The 17,781-nt window shown below is 39.8% G+C and overlaps 1 protein-coding gene across 1 annotated transcript in view; it reads left to right on the top strand.

Moving 5' to 3' along the window:
- The window catches only part of NCKAP5 (NCK associated protein 5), a 388,365-nt gene that overhangs the window by 336,252 nt on the left and 34,332 nt on the right, over positions 1-17,781 (top strand). The window contains exon 16 of the mRNA XM_067299354.1: positions 17,394-17,708. Coding sequence (XP_067155455.1) covers positions 17,394-17,708 — 315 coding nt within the window. The remainder of the gene's footprint in view (positions 1-17,393; positions 17,709-17,781) is intronic.

Raw genomic sequence — 17,781 nt, 5'->3', positions numbered from 1 at the left:
CTTTGGATTTGCTAAATTGAAAGATTACAGAATACGCAGTAATACAAAATTTCCCTTCTCCTGTACCTGTATCTCAGGAACACGTGATCATTTACATATTAAGCACTTACTGCTATTTTGGGCTTCAGCACATATATGATACATTTTTAAACTTTTTTTTAAGAAAAATAAAATATACCCTGAATGTTTTTGCTGCACTGTCGGTGGGGATGCCAGATCAGGCCCTGGCAAAACAGATGCATGTCAGAGCAGTCATGAAGCACCATGTCTTCCTGCAGAAGGTAATGTAAAAGGACCTGGCTGCAGCATCCCCAGTTGCAATGCTAACTTGATAGTGCTGGCAGGCTGAATTGCTGGGAGCTAATCTGAGTGGCCGTGGCCATGTCCTACCATCATCTTCTGGTGATTTTTGAAGCCTTTTGAAAGGGATAGCAGAGATGATACAAATGTCAGTAAAAATAGGATGTGAAACCCACACCACAGACAGTGTGTCAAGCTCCTAACGATATTATTCCCATGTAAACATTAAAAAGCGTACATTTCAAAAAAGGAAGTGTTTCATTCTCCCCAACACAGTAGAATTGTCAGTGTTTGCATTGTCTCGAGTTTCCCCATTGTCACAATGGACAAAAAAATTATAAGACAGTTACAAATGACACCTTTTCATAAACAACTTAATATTTGGACACGTACTGTTTTGAATGAGCAGCCACTCCTGGAAAGGTGTGATTATATTAATTATAACATATTAACAGGTTTCATTGATAAATAGCCTAAAGGGAAAAGCCAAAAATCCATGGCACAAGCAAACAAATGCTAATACTATAGAAGTCATTCCTGCAAACAACTTCACATAAGAATACTAAGATCTACAGTAACAGTTGTACCAAAGACACGAGTTTCCCTGATTATAATATTCATCTGTTATGGCTAAAATACAGGCAACATCAAGGAGCAAAAGTATTTTCAGCTAGACAGGTCCCTGCACAAATAAAAGGATTCTTGTCCTTATTTTATACATTTATAATGAAAGGGAAAGTTAGTAGTAATTAATCATATCATTCTTCACTGTTCTTATAAACCAATGCTGAGACATCAGAGGCTGAAGAAGAAAAGACTGAGTCTGACTCTTTTTCAATCACCAACACTTCTGTGATTTACCAAGCCCCTGTTCGAAAGCTGTATGATAACCATTTCTTTGGTTTCCTTTTCTCCTTGTTTCCCCAAAAAGGTGATGCTAGAGGTGTAAATCAACACTGAAAATGCATTTTGCTAATGATTTACTCAAGCCTCATAAAACACACAGTCTCAGCACATCTCCAGCCTGAATAGGCTGATGAGAGGTTTCTGGGAAGGTTTCGAGTCTACTCTTGAATTTATACTCAGGTTTCAACATCAAGGAAAAGGATTTTTGTCCCAGATATTTCTGTGTGTAAATATCTTTATTCACATACAGGATTTCCAATGGTCATTCTATCCTCAGCAATTCCTAAATGATTCAAACAAGCACCTCTAGCCAAAAGCACTGAAGTTCAAGGAATACATGAAAGCATAGACAGTTCATCTAAAAGAATTCTGTCATTGAACTAGTAATTTCTTTGCTTTCAAATGTTATCTTTAATATGTCACTGATTGAACTAAAGGGCCAATTTCATTCTTTAATAAAATCATGCTGAGCTTTAACATCAGGGAGAGCACTGCAGGTAGGTTTTGTCCTCTGGGTACTCAGAATTGCATTACTGGTAAAAATGAATTAAAAAAAAATCTAGCTTGCTTTAGCACTGAGAGTACTATATAGAGCAAATCTTCATAATGCAAGAATTGGCAGTAGCAGTCCAGAATATTTCTGAGTGTTATTGGTATTAACTGGTCCACTGGAAGCACAAGATACTACCTGCTGTAGTTGTATGGGGAGTTAATTCCCTGAGGCAAGCAGGGTTGGTAGAAGGATTCACAGTTCTTGGAAAGGAATTAACTGTGGCACTGACTCATATTGTTTGTGTTGAGTATTTCAGATGAAATTCAGAGCCAGGTGAAAATTATGAGGATAAATGTAGTCAGAATTTTTGAAACTTTTGAAGAAAGACTTGAGTCTAATTTTCGTCAAGTTTTGGCCAGAGGTTCAGGTCAGTTGCTCGAAATTGATTCGTCCAGCATTAAATGGGAACCTGGTAAATACTGGTATTTCTATAATGAGGAGGAAAAGCCTGCAGATACTTAAAAGGGTTTTGAGAAGTCTCAAAGTAGATGGAGGGTTGATCATCCACACTATCAAAGCAACATTAAAAGCTTAGCTGCTTTGTGCTGAACAAAAATACACACTGAGGTCAAGGGGTTCTTTTGTAGTTTTGTAGTGAGCCCAGTGCTCAATTCCATTAAAGTTCTAATAATCATCCACCTTATAGCAGGCTGTATCATCATTTTTTTCTGCTTTCCAAGAACAACCTTGCAGAAGGCTTTTGCAGTTTAATATAAAGGCAGTGGGGTCAGAAGAAGGAAGGTCTGTCTTTCAAGCAACTTTTTGTAGGTTTCTCTTCTTTAGAGAACTTTGGTTTGAATTCTGTGGATTCTTAGTGTTCCAGAGAGGAAGTGGTCTTGGTATGGTATGTGTTGCACTGTGTGTTAGAGTCAACCCCTTGCACCTTTCTATGCAGGAAAGAAGACAAGCAGTCAAGCTACATTTTCAGTAGCAAACAGGAATGTCCTTGACATCAAGTTTTATAGATAAGTTGCTTGCAACTTGATAGCAATTTTGCAGGTATACTGATAGCAAATGTATGACATGTAAAATGCTGTAGATGTAAGTGGGTTTGACTTACTTAAAATGAAATGTCAGCATTATAATTATTTGTATTGAGGTATCAAAATACTAAAGATGATAGCCTTATCTGTGTATTCTGATACTGTTTTATTCGGCACCCAGTAGCTTTACTATAAAACTATATATATGATAATAAAAAAACACTTATAAGAAGATTTTTTGATGAGGAGAAGAACCTACACTCTTTGTAGTACCCCAACTAAATTTATTTGTCTCTGACTCCTTTTGTCCTTATGGTTCTTCCGTATGGTTTTCCCACAGATATCCATATTTATTGCCAAAGCCTTCTACTGTTACAACCCTAGTTCCATTATGCAGGAATTAGGTCCAGGACCAATTGGTATACCTACCTTTCTCTTGCCTTTTGAGGAAGAGGCAACATGCTGAAGGGCATGGTTTGAGTATATGCATGTGCTATTAAACTGAATTGAACTCACCGTCAACCTCAGAGTTACAGGGGAAGTGAAGGACACGGACAGACCAGAAGTGATTTAGCAATCATCTTTGTGCAAGGGTTGCATCTAGCAGCCTTAATTTTCACTGTGGGACAGAGGCGCTAGACAAAATGACTGCGGTGACTTCCAGCACTCTTTTCTCACCTTTTGCCTCATGGTTATTGACCAGCATCATTTAAAACTGGTGGTCACTCTAATCTTTACTGAATGTGTGGTGTCCCAGCACTGCTGATCAGGATTATGTGACTCCCCTAAATCTAGACCATGATATAGAGCCTGCCTTTTTGCTTCCATACTGATACCATTTCTAATCCAAGGATCTTTGCTTCAATGTCGTCTGTCTTTTTTTTCTTGGATAGGCTTAATTTCTTTCTGAAAGCTAGATCTGAAGTACACAGGAGCTGGAAAAGTATATTTCAAATGTTATTTTAGAATGTACCATTTAATACACATACTCTTACTGCTTAGTTAAATGACTTATCCAAAAGCCTATTCCAAAGTTGGTTGAAAACAGCAGCAGTTTATCTGCTCGTTTAATAAGCTTGCATCAGGCTTCCAATAAGAGAACAAATACCGGTCACCCCCCTCTCCCAAACAGAAGACTTAGTTTCATTCACCATTTTGTAACTACCAAAACTATTTGTTTTTTTACTGGAGGACTAAGTAAATAATTACTTGATTTGGGTTTTCTCATTCTCAGGGAATGGAAATAGATGTGAAGGAAGCAAGTCTGATTAATATGGTAAATACATTAAGTCTGACATGCGTCATCCTAAAACATGTCCATTAAACCTGACATATTTGAGCAAACACTTTTACATTAAAGAACCCTGAAAACCTGGAGGCAGATTAGGTGAGGTCTGTAATGAATTACTGAGATAAATGTAACAGAATAAGTGACAGAGGAAAGATGGTGAACAAATTGATCTGCATTACAGTCTGTGCATTCAGTAAGGAGAGGTGATCCACATCACTGTGGAGAGGCGAAAGGGTAATCCAGAAGTTGCTTAAATGTCAGGCAAATCCTTGGGTGCCTCTAATGCATTTAATGAAGAGCAATATTCAACTGATAAGATGTCTTTTGACTGCTAAAGAAATCCTTGCTTGTCATGAAATCTCAATGCCTGAGAAAACAACTTATCACTGTCAGTGTTAATTCCTTTCATCAGGCTATTGATAGAAGTGGAGAAGAACCATTTAGTAATCATCTTATCACTGATATAACAGTTGATTCTTTCATTTACACATGACGAGATAAGGAAAAATGTTTGTTTTATCTTCCCCGTCATCACCCAATAAAGCTATGCAATACCTAGAGGTGTGAGGTTGCTGTCTGTAAAAACAGTTAGCCAAAACCAGTTAGCACCGAATAGGTTTCCAACCTGAGTCTTTTGCTAACTGGCATCTGCATGCTGGAAAATGTTATATTTTGATACAAATTGCAATAAGGTATCAGGTTTTTTACGAATCCCTTATGTATAAGCAATGGTACAAGTACAGGTATATTTATTTGTATGCTTGCAACAAAGGTATTTTCTAAAGCTCTGGGTGCGTGTGGAGGCATAGTTAGGTCTTAAATCTGTAGGTAATGACTGGGTTGCTTTAGGAAGTGTGCTTCCTGGGCTGCAATTTCGAAATGGGGCTTCAGCATAGCAAGCAACTTAATGACTTGCTCACTCTATGTCTAACCAGCTTGGATGTAAACCCAAAGGACTAGGTTCCCAATTGCTAAAACAATGATGAATTAATAAATATTAAAAATAAGCTGCTTGCCTCTAGCAATGTTAGGGTCCAAATTTGGTGTTGTTCATCAGAAAAAAAGCCTCAACTTCCAGTGCTATAAGTGGATTGGAAGATACAGGAGAGGCTCTCACAACCTCCTCATCCATCACGGTCTCACTGTGCTCGGGGTGGGTCCTACAGACGTTGGGCAACTGGACAGAGCCAGACTGGGTAAAAAACAGCTGGATTTGTACTTTCACTCACTAATACACCCCAAATGTCTCCATCAATGCCTCTAGCTTGTGGTGCATCCAGGACACGGGACACTGGCCGTGCACTCAGAAGAGGCACCGCTGTGCTGCCATATGCAAGTGAGCTATATACGTGTGTTAACTACATGTCCAGCCATGCCTCTAAACAGAAATCATAAATATTGAGCAACAGTACCTCCATTAGCATTATACTTTTCCCCTTCCTTCCCTCATCTGCTTCAGTGCAGAGCTGGTTATTTTATTCCCCAGGTTCAAAGTTTATGGCACTTCACGCCCTCATCTAATCTGCCCAAAGCTTTTACACTTTAATACAATTATCAAGCAAGTTTTTCCCCCTTTCTTTTGTGCTTCAGAAGTCTTCCTTTTCTTCTCCTTCTACATCACTGAAATTGAAATGACTGGTGTCTGTGGGTTTACTTACTGTTCTGAATGGGACTAGTTGAAATAAGAAACTAAAGGAAAATGTTGTTTAATAACCAGTAGGCATTGCAAGAACAACGGGCAGCCTTGTAGGCAGGAACATGCCCCCAGAATCGTGTAGGTTGGAAGGCACCTCCGGAGGTCTCTGGTCCAGCCTCCTCATGTTCGGGGACTTCATCAGTCGAGTTTTGAATATCTCCAAGGTTATTGTTCTAAATCTGACCAAGACTTTTGCTCCTGTTCTTTGGGACGCTTTACACAACTTTGAGCAGTCCTGTGTTCTTCTGCTACAATATCACCGTCACTGAAGATGTGGTGAGGTCGTGCTGTGGAGTGGCCTTCCAGGGCGGTGTGGGGCAGTGGTCTGCAATGCCCCAGTTACTGATAGAGCCCGAACCACCTCAGGGCTTGCCCCATCAGAAGCAGCCCATCACTGTTAGAGCGGTATGTAAAGCTGACTGAATATTCTCTCCTTTTGCTAAGTAGCTCTGCATCTTTTTGGTAGAATTTTATTCCCGTGTGTTTGTAGGAGGGGATTGGAGAAGGGGAACAGGCTACTCTGCAGCCTGGAGAGATCTGCAGGAGGAGCAGTGTTATATGGGTTTGGGCCACTAGATAAATCCTGTCACTGTACCGCGCTCTTCATTCTCGTTTGGCGTTTGGGTATTTCTGCAGGGATTAATTTTGGAATGATAGTCTGAAGGAGTCTGTGATAATAGAGTGAAACTTTCTGTGTATTTTTGTAATTGCTACTTGCATAGCTTGAAGATGATGGAGAACCTTGCCAATGTGAATAATAAGAAACTAACATCCATTAGTGTCTCCTAATTTATGTCAGTTTACCTTTTTCACAGTCTGGCAAAGACAAATCATTTCTTTGTATTGTAACGGATAGTACGCGTAGCACTTGTCTCATTGTCCATTCTTCTGCAGCACCGTTGCAGCCTCCTGTCTAGCTGTCGTCTTTCTGTGGAGAGTATTAATGTTTTGGATCAACACTTCCTTATTAGCCACAATGATTTGCATTAATTTCGTTCTTTGTCATTACATTTATTCACACAGAAATACCAAATGGTATAACTAGAATGAGAAGAAGCGTGGTTCTTTATACATTGTATATAGGTTATAGTCTAATTAGTATTCAAGATAGAGAGAATCTGCAGGCCTCATTCAGGCTTAAAATGTCAATTAAACAAGATGGCCGGATTCTTCAAATCTTAATGCTGCTACGTTGATTTATACTATGCTACAGCCTGGCCCTATCTATATTCATTTTTATCTCTCAAATCAGGACTATACCTGATTATCATACTTACTATAAGATAGTGTATGCCAGTATGCTCTCTACCAATATGATTTCTTATATTTGCAACTTTTCTACTTTACGTGCTTTTCGCTTTGGGCTAGGACCGTCTGTGGACATTTCTGTGTGGACCTTCAGTCATGCATTTCCTATTAACTATAATTTTGCAGTAGGGCTGAGCGAACTGTGCAAAGCATTTTGAATGAGTATGTGTTCAGCTACTTTAAACGGTTGTTTCAGTTGTGTTCATGTTGACTTTGTGCTCTTTTTCTACAATGATGTTTAGGAGAATTTTGATGAAAAACACATTTTCACTTGAATTATGAATTATATTTCAGCAGTATAGAAATAATATCTACCTTTCTTGTTGATGTATGCCTTACTAAATCCATACTCTCAGGATAACATGCCTATTCTTAATTCCGTTGCTGTCTTCACCACTTTTAATTGAGTTTGAGGAGCTTTGCTTCATGTCTTCAGTCAGAGTCCTGAGCTGTTGTCATTTAATTACGCAATTACTCATCATAGCATATCATAGAACAATATGCTCTTTAAAAAAAATCACTATAATGAAGAAATAATGGCTATATAGTTAATGCATTGCTTTTAATACTGGGTGAACCTGAGAATTTCTCAATGTTTGGACAATCCGCTGTGAGGAAAAGAAAAAAAAAAACCCAACAAATATATTTACAGTGAATAATTTACCTACTTCCTATGTTTAACAGGCAAAGAGGTCCAGCATGGTGTTTCAAAATGCTCGTTCTAATGGTGTTTTTGAAAAACCAAGTAACACTGTATGCATTTTTAATTGCAAAAAAATACCCTTTCTGAAAAAAATCACTGTTCATTGTTCTGGTTTTAAATCATCATTGTTTCTTACCAACTGCTTCCCTGCAGTTAGTTTCAGAGTGATTCAGCTGGTTTGGAGGAGCTTGGGTACTGAAATGCACAGATTATAGTTCAGCTAAAAGTCACTCAAAGCTCTCTGTGCTCACTGTTAATGAGTTTTTGCTTCATTAATTAAGAAATAAAATCACTCGGTTTCAGGTGTGCATGTATATATGTAACTGTTTATTACTAGTACTGTTAAGTAAAGCCATCTGCAGGGCAGAATTAAAGATAAATTATTTAAAGCCTTATTTAATATTCATGTGGCTTTAATTTCAGTCTTGTTTTATACTAGTAAACAAAAAGCAGTGGTATTACGAAAATAAACATAGTATGTTCTCTTGTGCATTTGCAAAACCCAGAGCTTCCAATGTGCATATAAATTGGTCCGTGTTTACTAGAGATAGCATTTATGCTTAAGCACTATCACTAGTCCTGTCTGTTGGGAATAGAAAATCAAAGGAGGTATCACAATGTGAGTGAAACTACACTCCAATTTATGAGAGATTTGCTTAAGAGCAGGTAAATCAGTGCTTGCAGTCCTTTATCCTTAAACGCTTCAAATGCACCAGCAGCGAACACAAACCCTGAATAAAAGTGGCAAACAATACCGGCAGCAAATGCTCCCTTGGGCACCGTCTGCAGCCCATGTATCTGGGATGCTAAGTGTGACCCCATCTCTTTTGTAACTGCAGTCTAATGGAGATATTCCCAGACTAAATTTAACCAGCTACCTCTGATGGTGTTAGCAGAAGTAACTACCCGAATGCTTCTTGGAAGGATTTTGCAGCCTGCTCTTAGTTCCTGAACGGCCTCAAAAGTAGCTAGATTGAAGTGAGTTCAGGTATTTCTACTCTAGCATCATTCATTAACGTGATGGCAGAGTGGTTGTATCCCTGCCGCCAGGCTCCTGGGTTCTTCATCCTTATGGTGTCCCTGCCTAGTGGGGAGGTGTGATGAGCTCTGTGTTTTCGTATGAAGACCTGAGGCATAACGGAAGAGGTAGGGCCATGGTTACCCAGAAGAGGCACGGCTGAGGCAGCCCTCAGCTGGCACCTAGGCAAGTGATGAGCTGTGCTATTTCTGAGGTACAGTTTCTTCGTGCTGGGATAGGTCTCCTCTATTAGCGAGCAGGAAATGAAGGGAAGCCTCCGTGCCTGCCTTGAATGAGCAACCCTCAGTACCGTGTTCCTTGGAGGGTTTGTAATCATGGGCTCCCAATCTTTTCATTTCAGGGTGCTAAGAGAAAGAGGAGGCTATTCTTTCTCAGGCTTTGCCATTACACCTCTGGACAAGGAAAATGTCTGGCATAGCCACCTTTCTGCATTGCTGCAGAGATCTGTTGCTTATCTTGGATTCACCCCTTGCATCAGATGTGAAAATTTCTCTTTCTTCTCTTTCTTCTCAGCTCTTACTTGTCTATTAGGAATTCTTAAGGGTAGTTGCAAATCCGTAAGGCTTTTTGGCCAGTGAAGAGGTAAAACCAAAGAGACATGCAGCCAAAAAAGAAGAGGGATGCCTCCCAGAAGTATTTCTGGGCTGGCCTCATTGGCACCCAGACTGCAGCTGGACTGCATTTAATTACCTTTTACACAGAGCTTAAATTTGCTCTTCACATAGATTAGAATTCTCAGTATTTCCTTTTTAGTAGGTTAAAAATGCATCTATTTCTAATATTCTGTTTCCTGAAAACAATGAGGAGATTTTTAGGAAGCAAATATAACTCTAATACAAAGAGCTCATTACAGCATTCATGGGTTATGGGACTTCCCTAGCTGGAGGCTGCATGTGGACCTTTGTATTTAGTAGGCACTGATAGAAATGGAATAGAAAATTTCAAGAATTATTCTAATTCCTTTTCCAACCCATTTATACTTTTGTTGTCTGTAACATCCCTTTTCCAAGTAGCTTGCCAGCAGTCTTACCAAGTATGCAAGGAAGGGCTTTGAAGCCTGCGGGGACGTGGGAAGTACTTACTGCAAAAAGAATCAATAGACTGTCAAAGTAGAGTACAGGATTATTAGTATTCGCAAATAATGAAAATTAAACTTTTTGACTTAGAAGTAGAATTGTATTTTAAGGCGGGAATCTGAATTAAAATGGGCAGTGGTTATGTGTTTCAACTCAGGAAATACATGTCAAAGATAAGACTTTGGTCATGGAAAACAACGTGACGATGACTGTCAGGCTCTGGGACAAATGACCTGTTGAAGTTAGCAGTGTTTGCCAAAAAAGCTTGACTAGGAGGAAGCAGTAGACAGAACAATGAATAGGTAGGTAAAGTCTATATTTATTTTATTTTTGTTGTTGTTATTATAAATAGGCCTCCACTCTAGTCCCAAATTTAAGTGGTCATGAATTTGGGTCAAGCTCACATTTAGATTCGTCATTTGAAAATATGCTACACAGTCCTCCTCCCATTTACCCTTCCCTAGTATACATTAGAAATAACTTCATTTCATTAGTGCAATACCCATGGGAGAATCAGGGCGGTGAAAACTTCTGTCTTTTATAGTTTTACCTAGGATAAACCTTAGGGGTTTTTTAGTTGTGCATGCTGATTATGCTTCAGACCCAGATAGAAAGCAACGAATGCGTTCATCTTTGACTAATTGGATCAAACGATGGTGTAAACCCAGAAGGAATAATCTGCTTTAAAATTGACATTGGTTTGGCAGAAATACATTCATTTTTTTGTGGTTGCTTTAGCATTGCAGATGAAGAGAAGGATGTGCAAATAAAGAGATCTGTTCTGCCATCTGTAGTTTAAGTTCTCCCTGCCAGTGCCACATGCAGCTTAAAGATGTGTATTAACTGATAAAGCAAATTTTCAGAGACCTATTTACATTGACATATTAGTATGAAAAAAGAAAGTGCATTAATTAATAATTTGGCATGCTTCAAAATACTACAAAAATAGTACTCCCTTTGTGTGTCAGAAGAAGCAATTAAATATCCTCTGTTCCATGTGTCAGTTTAATCTTCAATATAAACTCTTGGAACTTTTTAATGCAAAGAAAGATCATTTGTTAGAATGTTTCTGTGTATTCTGCTACTGATTGGAATAATGCCCTTTCATCTTTGCTGTCTTACCAGTGATACTTCTTGCAGAAAGCCCATTTAATGTTATATCCCTCTCAAAACCTTCTCTGAAGGCTTTAGTGAGTCTGCAGTTCTGAAAAGAGCTTGTTGGAAATTTCCCAGTGACATCTTCATGATGCAGAACTATTTTTGACAGATTTTTTTTTTTCTTGAAAATGTCTGCTTTCTGAAGAAAATTCTGGTTGTTATTCAAAAGCTTCAGCTGAAATATGTGTCAATCATATGGGGTATTTTAGGCCAAAACTTGAAAATTTATGTGAGGAAGATATCCAACCAGCTGTAGTGGTGAGCACAGGGGAGAATTCCATGTTTTTCGTGAAGTGGGATGCTGCTTTGAAAGAAAATACCTCTTTGTGCTTCACTATGATTATGCAGAAAGAAAGTTTCCTAAGCAGGGCTACCTGTGATCTTTTTGAGTTAAAATACAATTGGCTTTTTTGTTGCTGTTTATTTTAAATGTTAAGATGGATTGGCCATCAAAGCTAAGTAAATGCACAGGCTTCTGTAGCTTTAGTACCTTTAAATAGAAGCTGTTAGTTTGTGTCGGAGATAATGTCTGTTTGCAGTAATTGCATCAGGTCTCCATCAATAGGTTTGCTTGAGCAACCTTGCGGGTGCACCGTACTGGGACCTGCTGGCGTTGTTGAGCGCTGCTAGAAATCTTCACCCCCTCCATGGCAGCACCAACACCTGGTCGCCTTCGGTCCGTCACAGCACGGGGTAGTAGAGGGGCAAAACTTCCCTTATAACATGTTAGGACCTACAGTTATTTCCTTTCCAGAACTGTGACTCCTTCCCTGTATACTGAGGTCCAGCGCTGTCTCCTTTTATTGTGTTTAAGTTGAAGTGGGTGAATTGTTCAGTCATTTTGAATGAGGTTATGTACGTACTAAAGACAAAATACTTGCCTGGCAGAATTGCTGATCAAGGCCTTATTATTTTAGTTCTATGGATAAAATTTTGGATCCTGTCATTTCTGTAAAGATTTTTATGGATGATTTAAGTATCATAATAAAACTAACCAATTGTTTTCACTAGATGGTCCAAATAATGGTAGGTGAGCATATGGACTTTAAAAAGTATAACTGGGTCCTTATGTAAAGAATGATATGTATGCTATTTATGGATAGACTATGCATCTATGGAACTCCTTTTAAGACACGACATAAAGAGACTTTAATAGAATGTGAATCTTTACTATTTACTTTACCTGAATAAATATTTTGAAATACTCTCCATTTATGCAGTTAAAGGTTTGTTTAAAATAGTATGTGCCATTACATCCCCCTTGGTAAAAGTATCCTTTCACATTATTGAAGAAGCATGTATAAGAAGCTGCGTTTAAAAGCTATACCACCACTTTTTGACTTCTATTATATGAAATCCATGAAATGTCTTAGAAATGTGCTAGGACTCAACATTGCTTTGCTGAAGTCCAACACTAGAAAGACTTTTGAGTGCCTAATCTAAAAGTGAGAGAGGTTTTGCTCCATTGTTCATTTTGAACAATTTGAATAATAACCTTTTTTTGCAAGTATCAGTGTAGAAATTAGCCTGAGGAAGGCTGGGCCCACATTTTTTTGTGTTGCACTGGAAGCAATTCCCTTTGTGGTAGCTGCTCTACCTTTTATTTTATTTTTTTTACCAAAAATTGATTTTTCTTTCCCAGGTATCATATAAAAAGAGAAACAGAGAAGGGTGTTATGTAACAACATAAAACAGTGTAGTACCATGTCAGCCTAAAAGTTCCTCTTGGTCACTCTCCTTGTAGTGTCCAATACAGGTGCCAGGGAAAGAACACAAAAATACAGTAAGTGGTAGGCTTCCCTGGGTTTTCTCTCCCAGTCTCCAATGATTTGCAACAAAAGTAGTTTCTGAGCCAGAGGTGGTATCTTGTATACAAATGTCTCAGAAGCAATCAAAAAGGCTGACAAATAATTAGGTTTATTGATCCATTGCTGGTATTTTAAGGTGTATATATAAATGATCTATGCGCAGGAGAATGCCCTGAAAGACTGTAACGTATTTTAGGTTGTCAGTTCCTGTCAATGGGCTATGTTTATTTCCAACTTTTAAGTTTTGTGTTTCAGAGGAAGGCATAAAAAACCCACAAAAGGAATTGCTGTTGTAATCTGCCCCAGTGGTGATCTCATTTTTAGAATTCCTAATGCCTCCCAGCCTGAGTGTATGGCCTTTTTCTACTCTCCCCTTGCCCATACCCTCAAAATAGTGCAAAATTTTCAAAGAACCTTTTTATTCTGACTTCATGTTGTTCTACTGTTGCTGTTGGTGGTCTACTGATACCAGAAAACACCGGTAAGACGCCGGTGATGCTGGTATGCACCAAAGCCTGTCCAGCTGCACAAATTACCATGGTGCCAAGTGGAGGTAGGACATGGACTGGATGATCATCTTGCCTATGAAAATATTAAGCCTGAAAATTATTCAGGAGTAGGGAGTTCAGTCAAACTTTCAGTTCGGTGTTAATTCCTTCTACTCAGTGGTTGATGTTTTCTCTAAGGAAATTGTGAGAAGACGCTTCTCAGCTTTAAAGGTGTTCATCAGGTTGTCCAACACAGATGGATAGGATGGGTTTTGCCAGCTTTTACAATATCCTGTCATCAAAAGATTCCCATGCGGTAAGGAGCTTTGTGATCTCCAAGAAACATCTCTAAATCCTTTCCTTATTTCTGTCTTCAGTTTTGAGAAAAGTAGTTCTACTACAAGGTTTAGAGGGACTTTGTTTTCTGCCCGGAATCAAATCCGCAGTGGGGGACAAGAGAAGGAAGGGGCTATTTCAGACTTCTGACTCTAGTCGGCTTGTTTGGTGAAAAGGCAGGCGGCGAGCCCGTCTGTGTCCGCTGCGGGAAGTAGTGCCACTGGGTGAGCGTCCTGCTTCCCTGGTGGGAAAGGGGCAGAACGAAACCGAGTCAGGCAAGAAATTTGGCTTGTTTGCCAGGAAAAATTCCCAAGCAAAAGCAATTAAGCTCAGATATAACTCTTCCCAGACTTTAACGTTTTGCAGAATCATTTCTCATCTACTGAGCATTACCATTGCAGCATCAGAGATTTAACATTTACAAATTGTCATTATGTAATCTTGTGCGGCTCCTGTTGATAACAGTCATTTGAAGTGTCAGCGCAACCTAAGAAATTGGATGGGCCATGAACTGTTTGGTTTGAAAGCTGTCAGCGATGTGTGGCATATTTTTTGATTTTCTAGTTGCTTCGCAAAAATCTAAAACCAACACAAGATAATACTGCATGTTCATTCATTCAGTAATGCAAATTATTCTCGGAGATACTTTCTTGTTTGTTTTATATAAAAGGAGCTTTAGGGGGTGAATGAGTCACTTGCTTTTACTGGTGAAAGTTTAACATCTAGTATAGAATGCTGTAGACACTGTAGATTTGGGCTAGATTTTTCAAAACTGGTGAATGTATTTGAGTCACAGGATTTTCCAGAAATTTGCCTTTAAATGTCACAATGGGAGCTGCTGAGCACGGAGCACTTTGAAAGCCAAGCCCTTTTTGCAGTGGTTCAGAATTAAAAATAAGCTGTTTTAAAAATCTGTTTACCACATGGCATGTATTTCCTTTATTGTGGATAAAATCTCTGTGAAGGAAGGCTATAATTGATTAAAACTGTTTTTCCTTTTAATTAAATGTGACACTTTTGGTGTGCTCCTCCATCACTCTCTCAATTATTTTAGGAACAGAAGGAGACTATTTTCAAGAACCATTTCTTGGCAATATGGCCCTTAGTGTTAATTTCTCTTGATTTTATGCTGTTGCTTTCATGGTCCTTCGCTAGATGTACAAAAGCTAACTGTGGGCAGGACAGATCCTTTGGACGTAGATTATATCATTTTAAGAAACGTCACCTTAGAAGATAAAATAGTGCTCATCTTCCCGTTTGAGCAAAGGACTTAGCTTTGGTGTTTGGCATACGATTTGAGTCTACTCAGTTTTCTTGCTGTAATTAGGCAGGACTGACTTCTTCATTTCTTAAAGAATGCTCTAAATGAAAAAAAAGCGTTGCAAACTCATTCACAGCATCCCAGTGAAATGGGGTTGCAGACCCCGGTCCTGCATTAACCACACAGACACTACTTCGGATTTTTTGTTTCAGGGTGTTCCTTTTCACGTCTGTGCTGCAGAGCTATGTCTCTCCAACATAAGCAGTGTTGCACTGTTGTCTTTCTTCTGGTCAAGCAAAAACTAGCAGAAGTCCTTTCTTCCTCTGTATTTTTCTTTACTTGCTGACTCTGTCACTGGTTATTACTAGTTGGAGCACTGCTTGTCCATGAGCTAAAGTGTTTTTTTCAGTAGATTGTCTGCAGAGTGAATGGCAAGGCCTGACCCCCAGCATTTTAACTTTTCTGTGCTCTGTTACATCCTCAGAGGAAAAGTCCAGCTGGCTATTAGAAAACAAAACAAAAAATATCTTAGAGAGAGGATGACTACAACAAAAGAGAGTTCAGTGGCTGGGGTAATTCCCTTTGACTTGGCCTATCCAAATTTAATTTTCGTTTTCACCCATTTCCTGTATAACCTTCTGCAACTGCTGTAATCATTATGGCACATGAGCTCAAAAATGTGATGGAGGATTTAGTCGCCAGCTAGCCAGGGCTCCCACACCTGGTCTCCTTTTACTACCAGCAGGAAGAAGCAATTGGGATACAGTAATTGGGTGAAGGAAGTCACCTATTGCAGGGTCACTTGTCACCCTTTTGAAAGAAAATGCCTATATGTTTTTGCAACTTCACTAGGCCCTTAAGGTAAATGTGCTCAGTATGACTTTCAATCTTCCTGTGATCCTAAGCCCTTCATTTTTAAAATTGGGTGGAAGATACTTCCCTTCTCTCAAGAATGTTGTCAGGAAAATTACATTTAAGAGACTGAGAGTGAGTCAGATAAGTTAATGAGGGCATGTAAGTATAAGCTGCTGCTCTTTTGACAAGAAGCGGGAAACAGAAATAGGCATTTAATATATCTGTGAGTAATTTCTTACTTACTATGGAATAAGGCCCATAGAGGCTAAGCTATAAGCAGAAAATGAGCATGTTAATGTTATTTCAAAAAAGAACAGGCAAAACCTATAGAAGAGAAATATTTCCACATTTCTGAGAGCAGCAGAAACGCTGCAGAGGAAAAGATCATGAAAATTACTTGACAGAGCACTGCTAACTACAACAGACTTAAATAACAAATGGGGATATCATAAAAAAATCAATCCTCAAGAACATAGAGAATAGAGATGGATAAGATATATTGGGTCATATTCTGCGTCTCCTGCTAGAGTACAACGGTTCACTGCAGTAGAGTTTCAAGTCCGTTATTCAGTTTAGCCTTAAATTGTTCAAGCAGGGGAACTTCCTCCACTTCTCTTGGGAGGCTCTGCCGCAGGCTGACACATCTCACTATCAAGGGATGCTTCCAGACATTTAAGCTAAATTATGCTCATTTTCCAGCCATTAGTTCTGAAGTTCCCTCCTTGCTGGTTATCCCTTTCGAAAGGACACTGCTGTCGTGGTTCTTTCAATGTTGTTTGCTCGTTAGGCAAAGAAGAGGCAAGTGTGCGGGACTGAACAGAAGACGACAGGGCAAGATGGTGCTGACACAACCTAGTCGCTGGAATAGCCACTTGCATATATCTACGCGTGCGTCTTTCTCTAGCCCGTGGCCAACAGAGTACCTCTCCAGCAGGATGAGTTAGCTGGGGTGCCGTGTGTGACCCTGCTGCTTCCAAAACCAGATAGGTCAGGTGCCTCTGCCTGGCCCTGCATTGCAAAGTGCACGCTCGCCCAAGACTGCGTGGGCTGAACCAAAGCGTGACAAGGAGAATGGAGGCATAGCTGTGGCTATCCTTGTTTTTGAGGAAGATCTTGTAAGAGAAACGATGAAGAAAAGAGAGGTATGGAGGTATGGAGAAGACCACCTTTTGTGCAGTGTGGTTTTATTTAGGAAGGAATGCATTAAGCTCCTCAGTCTCTCATTTCTCCTGCTACTCCGGAGAATACCCTCACGCAGGTTTTTTCCAGACTTTCTGTGGGCCTTTAAGATAAGTCATTTAAAAATTCCAGCTGTGATTACTTTCTAGTACATGCCCCTCTTATCCATTATCACATCAGAGGTCTGAAGCAGGCCAATTTCAATGTCTTGCCATTTGTTAGTTAGTTTAATTGCATCTGAACATGGTTTGTCTTTGTATTCAGCTAAATAGATGTCTTGTGCCAAAAGCATATAAGTGGTGGCTCACAGCATGCTTACGAAATGCAACATGTTTTTCTTTCCGTAAAACCTTCCCTGGAAGATGCCCTTTTTTCCCACAGCCCCTTTCGCTGTCTTTAAATGCCAGCAAGCCCCTTAGCCGCCCACCGTCACACGCTTTCCTTGTGCCGCAGAGTCCGGCTGCCAGATGAGGACGCTGGACAGCGGGATCGGCACCTTCCCCCTCCCCGACGCGGGAGCCCGGGCTGCCGGGCGGCACGTTTCCAAGCACGACTCCGCCGTGGACGCAGAAGCCCTTGCGCTGCCGGAGCAAGTTCTGCTCTCAGCTCCTTCGGTAAAAGCCAAAACACTTGAGCGAGAAGTGCCTTCAAGCGCTAAGAGCGAGGAAGCTGCGGAAAGCGTAATTAGTCACTCAACATCGGATCCGGCCATGACCGCCAAAGGTATACGACCTTTTCAAAGTCGCCTCCCCAAACCAGCTTCCTCAGGTAAAATGCTAATTACACTGAAACTTAGATTATTTCTGTCCTGTCATCTGTTCTGATTAGCACTCTTGTAATA

Source organism: Apteryx mantelli, chromosome 6, assembly GCF_036417845.1.
Source record: "Apteryx mantelli isolate bAptMan1 chromosome 6, bAptMan1.hap1, whole genome shotgun sequence".
Lineage (NCBI taxonomy): Eukaryota > Metazoa > Chordata > Aves > Apterygiformes > Apterygidae > Apteryx > Apteryx mantelli.
Note: the sequence above shows the minus strand (reverse complement) of the source record. Positions and strands in the feature narration are given on the sequence as shown.